At 42.8% G+C, this 12,336-nt stretch overlaps 1 protein-coding gene across 2 annotated transcripts in view; it reads left to right on the top strand.

Moving 5' to 3' along the window:
- EFCAB6 (EF-hand calcium binding domain 6) overlaps window positions 1–12,336 on the top strand; it is a 156,135-nt gene that overhangs the window by 53,384 nt on the left and 90,415 nt on the right. For both annotated transcript variants that reach the window (XM_044277843.1, XM_044277844.1), the window contains exons 7-8: window positions 5,719–5,837; window positions 9,851–9,978. In XM_044277843.1, the coding sequence (XP_044133778.1) occupies window positions 5,719–5,837; window positions 9,851–9,978 (247 nt within the window). The remainder of the gene's footprint in view (window positions 1–5,718; window positions 5,838–9,850; window positions 9,979–12,336) is intronic.

The following is a 12,336-nucleotide window of genomic DNA, read 5'->3' on the forward strand; positions in this document are numbered from 1 at the left end:
GATGGTTTGGGGTGAGCTCGACCGCAGAGTGAAGGCAAAAGGGCCAACAAGTGCTAAGCATCTCTGGGAACTCCTTCAAGACTGTTGGAAGACTATTTCAGGTGACTACCTCTTGAAGCTTAAAAGAATGCCAAGAGTGTGCAAAGCAGTAATCAAAGCAAAAGGTGGCTACTTTAAAGAACCTAGAATATGACATATTTTCAGTTGTTTCACACTTTTTTGTTATGTATACAATTCCACATGTGTTAATTCATAGTTTTGATGCCTTCAGTGTGAATCTACAATTGTCATAGTCATGAAAATAAAGAAAACTCTTTGAATGAGAAGGTGTGTCCAAACTTTTGGTCTGTACTGTATCTTATCCTCGGGGTCCCTGGTTGTCCGCCAGCCAGACACCTAAACTGCTCTTGCTAAAGTGCAAGAGCTTTAAACCTGTGCTGGACTTTTAAAGTTGTGAGTTTAGTGCAGGGGCCACATATTGTACAATTACGGTACTTGATCGTAAACAGGTTAATTTTAAGGATTTCCGCCTTAAACTGTCATGTCATATATCCAAAATCAGCAGCACATCTCAAGATGAGGTAAGGAGATGCAGGTAGGTACAGCATCAGGTTCATTGATCTAAAAAAGTGATCTCAAGCTCGGCCGGATATATGGGCTGCTCATAGAAAAAATTTCCAGTTGATGGGCCAAGTTAATTTCAAATATGACACAATACAAAATGATTGTATATGGCACCAAATACCTGTTACTGTACATTCAGTGATGTCTCCTCTGAGGTAAACATTTGTTTTCCTCCTCTTTTCCATTCAGACCAGACCACCTTGATGACTTCTTTCATCCATGTCTCATCTCTACAGAATTTGGCACACAGACGTCTGTGTTCCCCGGTGTTCCAATATTGTCATCCTGCCGCTACCTCCAATACTGTGTCTGCTGTGCTACCCAATTCCCACAAACACTATGTGTAGTGCCCCCATAGTAATAGTGGTCCCAGGCTGCTTTCAATAGTAATAGTAATAGTGCCCCTTACACTACCCCAATTTGTTCGTGACCACATCTTTGCACTGCCTGAGAGCTTGCGCAGGAGATCGCAATGATGTCATTGTGACCTCCTGCTCCATTCTACCACCTCATAGTCTTCAGGCCTAGTGGCCTGTGGCCTATGAGGCTGAACAGCAAGGACAGGAGCCATAGGCCCCCTGGCCTGCTGTAAACTGCCTCCCCCTCAGAGGCAGATAGGTCGCCGCCTGAATTGAGATGCTGCCCTACTAGACACAGGCTGCAGAATAATTGCCTTGAGAACCTTGGTCAAAAACAATGTTTTCCAGACAGTGAAACATATTACCATCTATATGAGCACACTTAAAATTTGGTTTAAGATGCCTCTCAGTTGCCACTAATAATTGGTCAAATTATACTGCTTCATCACCTTTGGAACAAGAAATTACATTACATGAGCAGAAAATGTTATCCAAAAATAAGAAATGAAAATGTAAGAAAAATAAGCAGATAACTAAGACAAATAAAACAAGTCCATACATACAACAGTCAGGAATAGCTGCAGGAAGCTGTAATTACTTTCTATGATGAGGACAGCAGATTCTTCAGGGTCCTTCAGTGTACCTGGAAAATAAAGTGGAGTTACCCTCTTCTGACATCCAAAGAAGCAGCTCATCTTGGCACAGAAAGTAATACAGGACATGTAGTACCGCAATGTACTTTAAAGAGGTGCTACTAGACAGCCAATACAGAGGTTTTACCAGAGAAATTGCCATATTGATTGGTTTGATCAGAGTCTGAGGCATTGTATGTTGAGTCTAATTTCAACTTATGATGGCCCAGAAAAGACCATTGTATGTTCAAAATTATTGTATCCTGAGGCCTTTGTATTTTGAGGGACCACCGTACTGCAGTAATTCTGCCACATGTGATCACACCCATACAATGACCCCAAGGCCTGTAAATGTGCTCTTCAGGACTCTAGAAATGCAAGATAGTAACCACATTAGAACTGTGGTGGTGACCACATTGGTGGTCACTCATCTTACTCATAATGGGACAAAGATGGGTTTTCTCATCAGACATATTGATTGCACATCGATTGGATATGTCTGATGGGTGTCTACCTTCTTTGACCACCTCCCATTCCCGTCCAGGTGCTGTGTACAAGCTCCAATACAGCCCCATTCACTTGTAAAATGAGGTAATATATATTTGCAGTGCAACCTTTAAACAGTCACATCCCACTCCCAATCTAAAGCAGATTTTTGTCCTATGAACCGAATTTGGCACTGTTTTGTGAGGATCACCCCTCTAGAAGAAGACTTTTGGGTGGTTGTCTCAACAAGGTTGCACTGTGTTAGAGAACTGCAATTTTCCTTTCAGACTGTCTACATGTCAAAACTTCACTTCCAAGGATTTTCCAGTAAGGGCAACCCCTTTCCAATAGAGTAGTTGTCAGTTATGCAGGAGGTCACAGGAAGGTCCGCTAGGTCCTCTCATGTGTGTATCAGAGAATCTCTCAGCAGGTACAGATTAGGGCTGGGCGATTTTGGCAAAATTATATATTTTTTTAAAATCCTGATTTTCAGTTTAAAGGGAATCTGTCAGCTCTAAAACACCCCAAACTAGAGCATACGATATCAGGTGTAAATGATGCTGAGTCCCATTATCTATTTTTTATCTTCATACTCATTCTGACGCTGTGTTCCCACAAAGCAGCAGTAAAATGCATGGAGAGGACTCTCCTTTGAGTCCTCCCCATTATGTGTTTGTGCACGGGAGTCAGTGCTTTTACTGCTGGTTTGTCAGAGCACAGCGCCAGAATGCAAGTGAGTATGAAGATAAAAATTACATAACCGGACTTGGTTAATGGTGTAGACGACAGCGGCTGAACACACTATACCGCATGCGCTGACAAAAAATCAATTATTAGATTTTTTTAAAAAGCAACATTGTGGGTCTCTAAAAAGGCAAATAAATCAAAATAATTTGATTGCCCACCCCTAGTACAGATTTCAACTGAAATTTATACACATCAGCCATGGAGTATTCATGTGTTTTTAGGTTCCCCAGCAGTCTAAGGTGAAGCAGTGAGACCTACTCTTCACTCTTCAGTCCTGGACAAAGGAACTCTCCTTCTATTACAGACGCAGCACAGTTTACAGTCACAATGCATTAACTAGATGTGATAGCTCACCGAGTGTGTTAAAGGGGTTGTCCAAGTTATTTTTATTAATGACCTATCCTCAGGATAGGTCATCAATATCAGATCAGCGAGGGTCCGGCGCCCTGCACCCCCGTCAATCAGTTGTTTGAAGAGAAGGCACGCGCCATGCCAGCGCTGCCTCCTATTTATTGTCGCATCCGCAGCAGTGAGATGGTGTAATTACACTTACGCTGTCCTATTGATTTCAATAGGATGGCTCCCTCCTATACACTTATATAGGCCCACCACTGTAGATGTGACGGCGGGCAGGTAAACAATGAAGATGAGGCAGCGCTGGCACGGCGCGCGCCTTCTCTCAAACAGCTGATCGCTGGGGGTGCTGGGTGTCGGACCTCAGGCAATCTGATAACGTTGACCTATCCTGAGGATAGGTAATCATTAAAAATAACTTGCACAACCCTTTTAACTATGCTACATCTGTACCTCCATAGACTCTAGCACTATTTACCGCCTCTCTCCACCATAAGTACCTTGTTCAAGTTTTTAAAAAATGTCCCTATTGTTTCAAACCCCTCTTGTATAAGGAAACGCTCTTCTCTTATAGATGCCATTAATAATCGGGGATACTAAGTGGAAATAAAAACACATCTGCCATGCTTAGGTTTAGTCAGAATGCTGAGATATTTCACAGATCATCACTTAGATGAATACCGGGGTTTATATTCTGTGCGTCTTTTACGTTCGACTCAAGAGCAGAAAGTTACCGCCAGATAAAGCACCCATTATCATTAAAGTCGTATGTTATTAGAACTGAACATCCTCAATGTGACAGCATTGGAGAGCCAACATTACTGCTGGTATCCTGCCCCCAAATAAAACCATGCAGGTTAATTCAATTAAAAGAATACCCAGTGTCTGTCACGGAGCTCCCCTGTTCCCTGGCCAAAATCCCGTCGGCATTCTGAAATTAGGAAAGCAATAACCCATCGCACTGTTTTATTTCACACAAAACCCAGCGTTTTTCACCGCAATCTGAAGACAGCTTAGATCCTTAAATTGAATTTGTATCCATTCCAGAATCAAATAAGCAGTAAATTATAAAACGCCTGCACAGTTTTCAATTAAACTGCAAAGACACAAGGCAAAGGGTTTAAAAAGAGAGAGTGAGCGCAGTGGGTGGATAGTGGGAGTGGGGGTGGTGGTGGTGGCGGGGAGGGAAAACAATTCATTGCTCCGCAGCCCCCCCTCCCTTGAGCACGTTACATGTCGGTGCGCTTAACGTACAGAAGGAATAAAGAGAGTAGTGAAAAGTACCAGTGCTGTAACTTTTCATGTCGGTAATAAAGAAACGCTTGCATGCAGAGCAGTATAAAAAAATCTAATGTATGGAAATATGAGGAGGAAAGAAAAATGGGAAATTAAAGGAATGCGGAATAGTAATAATATGTGCAGAAATGAAGGAGCTGTATCTCAGGACAAGGGAACATGTACAGTGTATTACAAGTAGGTCCAGACTAGTACGTGACACACATCCTCATTGCCGGGGCAATCCTACCAATACAACCAGCACTCTCCAAGTAAGATTAGGCAGTTCTACCAATACAACCAGCACTCTCCAAGTAAGATTAGGCAGTTCTACCAATACAACCAGCACTCTCCAAGTAAGATTAGGCAGTCCTACCAATACAACCAGCACTCTCCAAGTAAGATTAGGCAGTCCTACCAATACAACCAGCACTCTCCAAGTAAGATTAGGCAGTTCTACCAATACAACCAGCACTCTCCAAGTAAGATTAGGCAGTTCTACCAATACAACCAGCACTCTCCAAGTAAGATTAGGCAGTTCTACCAATACAACCAGCACTCTCCAAGTAAGATTAGGCAGTTCTACCAATACAACCAGCACTCTCCAAGTAAGATTAGGCAGTTCTACCAATACAACCAGCACTCTCCAAGTAAGATTAGGCAGTCCTACCAATACAACCAGCATTCTCCAAGTAAGATTAGGCAGTTCTACCAATACAACCAGCACTCTCCAAGTAAGATTAGTCAGTTCTACCAATACAACCAGCACTCTCCAAGTAAGATTAGGCAGTTCTACCAATACAACCAGCACTCTACAAGTAAGATTAGTCAGTTCTACCAATACAACCAGCACTCTCCAAATAAGATTAGGCAGTTCTACCAATACAACCAGCACTCTCCAAGTAAGATTAGGGGCTGTAAATGTTGGGAACACAAGGTTGGTTGTAGTGTTCATCAGCACATTGCAACAAATTCCCTGCTCCCTTATTGTCCCAACAGTTGTTGCGACAAATTTAACCTTGGCAGTGAAGATAGATATTGTTGTGGAACTCTTTAACAGGTTCATAGTGTCCACTGGGAAGGAGCCAACTTGAGATGATGCCCCTTTTCTCCAAACATGTTGCCTTGTGTTGTCCTTTTGTGCATGACTGATTTACATTCGGGGATCTCAAGACTTAGATCTCGCTGAGCGGATTATAAGATCCTATTATAAGCATCACTGTCTGTTTATCTCTCTCTAGATTTTGGAACCACTACTGTATAGGTAAGAAGCACACCATGGACTACAAGGAGCTTCTGAGAAATCTTGGCATTAATGTAGAACAGCAGAACAAACCTGGGCAGGAGAGTGTGGCACAAGGTAACAAGGAGCATGAAAGGGAAAGCTTCTTCTTCCAAATATCTTTAAATACTTGGAAGCAATTCATTGTCGGGAAGAAACACTTCCTTCCCGACAATCTGCTGCTCTGTTGTCCTGTGTTAAGGGACCTGTAATGGGATTAATCTCTGTTTAGCTCCCTTTGTTCTGGTTATCAGAGGTGGACTTCACCATCTCCTCACATGTTTCTAAAGGTGGATTTACATGGCTCGATATCCAGGCAGCTTAACGGGAATGAACGATGATGTGCTGCCGATCACCCGATAAACGAGCGAAACGCTCGTTCATCAGTTGATCCTGTCGTTTGTGCAGGCACAAAAATGATCATTTCTGGGCAGCAGATCGTGCTTTCTAAACAGTGATCTGCTGCCCAGAAACAATGCAAATGTATGAGGACCAGCGATCGCGATCCCTAGTTCTCATACTGTGGAGGTGATCGCTCTATGTAAACGCAGCGATCTCCTTCACTGAACGAGCAGCTGACTGTCGGAAGAAACGTTTCCCTCCTGACCATTGGCTTTAAGCTCTGCCCATGTAAACCCACCTTAAGACATCTCAGAGTATCCCTTTGATTCAGTTGCTAGAATATTAAACTGGCCAAAAATATTTTCCCAGTGGGTAGGGCCAGTGCAGTAATTAAGCAGATCTTATATTTGCTGCAGTAGTAGTGATTTTCATGGAAAAATCATTAATATCTAAAGTGTAATAACTACATTTGGGTTGTCTGCCATTAACCCATACGTTAAAGGGGGTTCCCCGTTTAGAAAACCCATTTTCATATATCCTACAGTATTAGGAAATTCTGAGCTAATAGAACGGGGGTCCCCTGTTCCGCATCCTTATCCCTTGGCCAGAGTGGAGAGCAGCTATAAAGGGCATCTCTCACTCTGGAGGACCTTCCTGTTCTGCCAGAGGTATGCCAAAATGACAGACTTGTCTTCCCCATAGAAGACTTTGGATACTTTACAGTGTAAGCTTGGATACTTTTTGTTGGTTCCACATTCGCTGAATATGTAAAATGTAACACTTCCTGCTTTTACCGTTTTTCCCTTCCATCGATTTTCAAGGGATCAACTTTCTACATGATAAGTGAGTGCTTTGGAAATCTATTTCCCACATTTCTAGTTCTTAGTACTTTTTCTGTTGTATTAAGCCGTTTTTTTAATCTTACTTGCTATTGCTACTTTTCTTAAAGGCTTTGGACACCTTTGGTGACTTTTTTACTGGAATTCATATATTTTTGGCTAAAAATATTTTTGGTTATTGAGTTTTATTAAACGTTTTGCATCTGCAGTCTGCATGTATTCTTATACGTTGCAGTCTACTCAGTTTTCTTCATCAGTAAGTCCATCAAATGAGTGCTATGGTGGCTTTGCCTGCAGCCACCCTCTCTGTGATTTAAATCAAAGGGGATGTCAGCTTTATGAAAGGCTATGAACACCTTTGGGGACATTTGTATCATGCAAAATGGTGCAGAACAGAAGCATGGAACGGAACCCTACGGAAGCACTATGGTGTGCTTCTGTGGAGTTTCGTCCCGTACTTCCGATCCGCAAAAAGATAGAACATGTCCTATCTTTTTGCGGAACGTCCGGATCGCAGGCCCATTAAAGTGAATGGGTCCGCGATCTGCTGCGGCTGCCCCACGGACGGTGTTCGTGCATTGTGGCCCGCAAATGCCCGCATTTTGCGGGCCGCAGCACGTTTCTGTGCAGGAGGCCTAAGCTAAATTCTTATCAATATGATACAAATCTTGCTTAAATAAGTGTTAGCGAGCTATGCTACAGATAAGGTCCATTCACACGTCAGTATTTTTACCTTTCCAGATAAACGTTCCTTTTTTTTGCGGATCCATTTTTCAGTACAACCTTCAGTTTTTTTACTAAAGTGCTTCCGAATCCGTTCCGTGTTTCCGTTATTCTGTTTTTTTGTTTTATTTTTTCCATCCATTTTCCTGTCAACGGATCCGCAAAATCGGATGACATTCGGATGGTTTTGTGCACGTCATCTGCATTTTATGCGGATCCATTGACTTGAATGGACAACGGACCCGAATAACTGACAGAAAGTAGGACAAGCTTAATTTTTTTTCAGGATCCGCATACTCGAAAAAATAGGAAAACGGAACGGATTCCGTGATTCGGACAGCACTATGATTGGAGTCCGCATTTTTGCAGAGGCAATTGAAATTAATGGATCCGAAAAAACGTTCCGATTTAAACGGAACGGAAACAGAGTGTTATAACGGACGTGTGAATGGACCCTTATCAGTCTGCACATGTGCTAAAGGTGAAAGATGTTGAAATTTTTAAATACAAACTAATAAAAAAAAACTGAGTACAATGCAATACATATACTCCGAAGGTGCCCATAGCCTTTAAAGAATGCATAGATAAGGGCTGCATACTGAGAATTTCACACTGAACATGACTGAGCAGCTTGCAGTGTATGAGAATACATGAAGCCTACAGAAGACAAATGGAGTCAATTTGTTTTAATAAAAGCAGTTTCATAAATAAATAAAAATCCAAAATTGTCTATAGCCTTTAAAGTATATTTGTTGGTTGATCATTAAAGTGTACCTTGGTATAATATTAATGACCTATCCTCAGGTTAAGTTACTAATATCAGATCGCTGAACGTCTTTAAACAGTTCAAACTGCTGATTTATAGGGGTCCGACTCCTAGCACCTTCACTGATTATCTGTTCGAAGGGGTCACGACATTCATGCAAGAGCAGTGTCCTCTTCATGGTTTCCTGCATGCTGTCTCCATTATAGCATCAGTGCAGTGTAATCGTGAGTCGGACCCCTGCCGATCTTATAGTGACTGCCTATTTTGAGGATAGGCTATCAATATTATACCACTGGACAACCCGTTTAAACGAAATAGTCCCAAAATAACTGCCAGTAAGAATGCTTAAGGGATCTCTGCATACAGTTGTGTTGTGGACTGCAGTGGGAGTTGGTGAAATATATGTATGCAGTGAGCTCCCCCTAGTGGTGGCTGCAGGCAGAAAAACTATTCATCATGGTTGTTTGAGGGGAAGCAGTGTATATAGAGCTCTATTACAGAAAGCATTATTGCTTTTGTGCTCAAGTAGTGAGAGCTTTGTTTAGATCTGTAATGGTGACTATGAGGATTGGCACCCAGCTAACTAAGAAATAGATGACTTGGAGTAGATGGTTCTGTTACAGCAGTAGGTGTGGAACCACTGTGTCCACCAGCTGATTTGACTTTGGGCTACTTCTAAGGTCATTATCCTGGAACTCCCCTAGTTTAAACCCTTCAGCCCCCATACAGAAGTCTGGATTTCACTGTAGGGGAACCACTAGGCCACTACCTCCTGGGGCAGTCCTTGTATGATTCACAGCTGGCCTACGAGATTCATGGACACCAGTGAAGAGTAGGACAGGAACCGGCTGAGGTCAGGGCAGACGGAGTACGTGCAATCCGATAAACAATCCAAGGTCAGGGCATGCAGTGAACGGTCAAAAACAGAGGTCAGACACCGTTCAGGTCGTGCAACTGAGGGTCGTTATCCAGTAAACAGGCAGAGGTCGGCACACAGCAGACAATGAAATAAAGCATACCGTTGTAGGAAGTAGCGGATTAAGAACCTTATTGCCCAGGCACCTTCCCACAGGGGAAAGTGCCTAATGTACCTCAGAGGATAGGCCTTGCCATCAAAAGGTTGAAGCCTGTGTGGAGGGACAGAGCAAGCCTGGTGAATAGACCCACCTAGAAGAAGGAGACAGCGGGAGATGGGTCCAGGCTGCTGGGATAGGTGAGCAGAGCCGTGAACTGCTGCTGAAGCAAGTTTCTACAGTAATATCATTGCTTCTGTTGATGGGTACACTTTTATATACGAATGATAGTCTCTTTTATTTCATTATTTTAGATGTTTTTATTCTTTACATGTAGGTCTGCATGCTTTTTGCCATACTTTTTGCATGGACTGTAATTATTTACTAATTTGCAGTATTTTCAAATAGCATTAAATTGGGAGGCAACCACTCTGGAGCTGGAGAAGCAGAAAATGTGGAGATCACCTTCTTCACGCAACGGGTTCAACACTGAAGATTGTACATTGGAGGATCTTGAAAAAGTATTCAGAAAAAAGGTAATTAAAACAAATGTACGATCTGGTAGATAGGTTATCTTTAGCTTTCCCTAGGCTGTCTTCAATAGATTCCGAACAGACAGAGTCACGTGCGCCTCTGCAACCAATAACTGGCCTCAGCGGTGACGTCCCCTAGTAGCATGTGATGACTCAGCAATGACGCGCCCATTGTGGGCATGTCACCACTAAGGCCAGAGGTTGCAAAGGCGCATGTGGCCCCGTTTTTACAGGAAGTTGACAGAAGGGGACCAGAAGTCCAGTGAAGACAGCCCTGGAAGTAAAACTCTGTGGTGGGGACCAAGTGAGATAAAAAAAAAAAAAAAACAACCTCTTCAAACATACTGTCTGGGTAGGGTGGCCCCTTCTGATAAATTGTTTGTGGCAGAAGGCTTCAGTGCACTGCAGGCAGGGCTTAGCCCCTCAGTTCACCTTAGGCTACTTTCACACTTGCGTTCAGAGCGGATCCGTCTCAGACGGATCCGCTCATATAATACAGACGGTGGATCCGTTCAGAACGGATCCGTCTGCATTATATTGTTAAAAAATTTCTAAGTGTGAAAGTAGCCGCAGACGGATCCGTCCAGACTTTACATTGAAAGTCAATGGGGGACGGATCCGTTTGAAGATTGAGCCATATTGTGGCATCTTCAAACGGATCCGTCCCCATTGACTTACATTGTAAGTCTGGACGGATCCGCACGCCTCCGCACGGCCAGGCGGACATCCGAACGCTGCAAGCAGCGTTCAGGTGTCCGCCTGCTGAGCGGAGCGGAGGCTGAACGCTGCCAGACTGATGCATTCTGAGCGGATCCGCGTCCACTGAAGTCCAGTGAAGCCCTCCTTTGCATAAAGAAACTAATAGATTTTTTTCTGGGGTACACCGCAACTGATTTGCACAAGACTGGTTATAATTTTAATCAGCAGGAACAACCCCATTATACAGTCTGCCTGGGTAGTAAGGTACCAGACAACCCCTTTAAGGTCATCATGCTCACAAGACGGCATGAATAGAAATATGGACACACTAGACAAACGGATCCATCATGCCCATTATAGTCTACGAGTCCGTGAAAACCACAAATGGCATCCGTGTTTTATCTGTGTTTCACGGATCATTAGGAAGAGATGCTTGAAAAATAGTTTTTTTGCTGTTCAGTGTCAGTGAAACATGGATGACACATGGACAGCAAAAAACAGACACTGACCCACCATGTATCCATCATGGACATCTTCACGTAGGCATTACTGACCACCTTTTCACGGATTTGAGCACGGATACGGACAAGGTAAAGGCCTAAAACAATTGAAATCGACCATACCTAGGTGATGTGATCCAACAATTACAACCACAGGATAACCTAACAGTACAAGCCTTTTTCTGGTGTCCAAAGTGGAAAGTGAGACAAAGGTTGAGCCATCTCTTGTGAGAAGACGGCAAACGTTACAAGTCAGTGACAGATTGCAGAACAATACGGTTCATATCATGCAGAACAATAGCCACTTTCACTGTTGCTATGGTGCCCGCTCGTGAGTAGTACCCAATACATCTATGAAGATTGAAGCCACTTAACTTGCTTGGTTAAGAGAAGGAAAATAAATAAATAATATATGTGTGTATATATATATATATATATATATATATATATATAGTATATTGCATTTAGATGCTTGAGTGTGAAGAAGACATATCATACGAAGCAATATGTGTTCAATTAAAGGCAAGTTAATTTCCAATCCAAAACCATCTGTCGTTGCTTAAGTAAACAGCCGATAGAGAAAAAAAATATCCGTGTATGTGTGGCTGTAAGGCAAGTTTTACAATTACATGACGGGCAGATGCTGCTACGCTGGGATTTCATTTTTCTTTGTGTCAGTTTTTTACTGGTTACATTTTTTTCATTCCACCAATATTAAGAAAATGAGCAAAAGAATCCTTACTATGGATTCAGCACCGGCTCTGAAGGCCCTAAGGGCTCATGCGCACAGCCATATGATGGCATTCCCAGCATTCTTTGGGCCCATGTTGTACCTCAGTGTACATGTTTTATGCAGAGGCGCATAGCATTTTCTCACAGATTTCATTATTATTCCATTGCTTGGCATGTTACAGAGGTTTTCATCCCAAGAAGCATTTGTTCTCCTGCAAAATGGCAGCACACGGAGTGCTTATGGGATGTAATAAGCCCTTTTTATGTACAGTTTCTTGTGCTTTTTGTTTACCTAAGTGAGAGAAATCTGTGGCTGTAGCTCCTCAGACTCTAACTTGCGCACTCCTCCTAGCGCAACCCTCTCTATGGAGACGGAGTGTCTTGGTTCTCCTCTTTCCATGATGCGAAGCAGCATTTTCCTGTTAAAGAG

The sequence above is a fragment of the Bufo gargarizans genome, chromosome 2 (genome assembly GCF_014858855.1).
Source record: "Bufo gargarizans isolate SCDJY-AF-19 chromosome 2, ASM1485885v1, whole genome shotgun sequence".
In the NCBI taxonomy this organism is placed as follows: domain Eukaryota; kingdom Metazoa; phylum Chordata; class Amphibia; order Anura; family Bufonidae; genus Bufo; species Bufo gargarizans.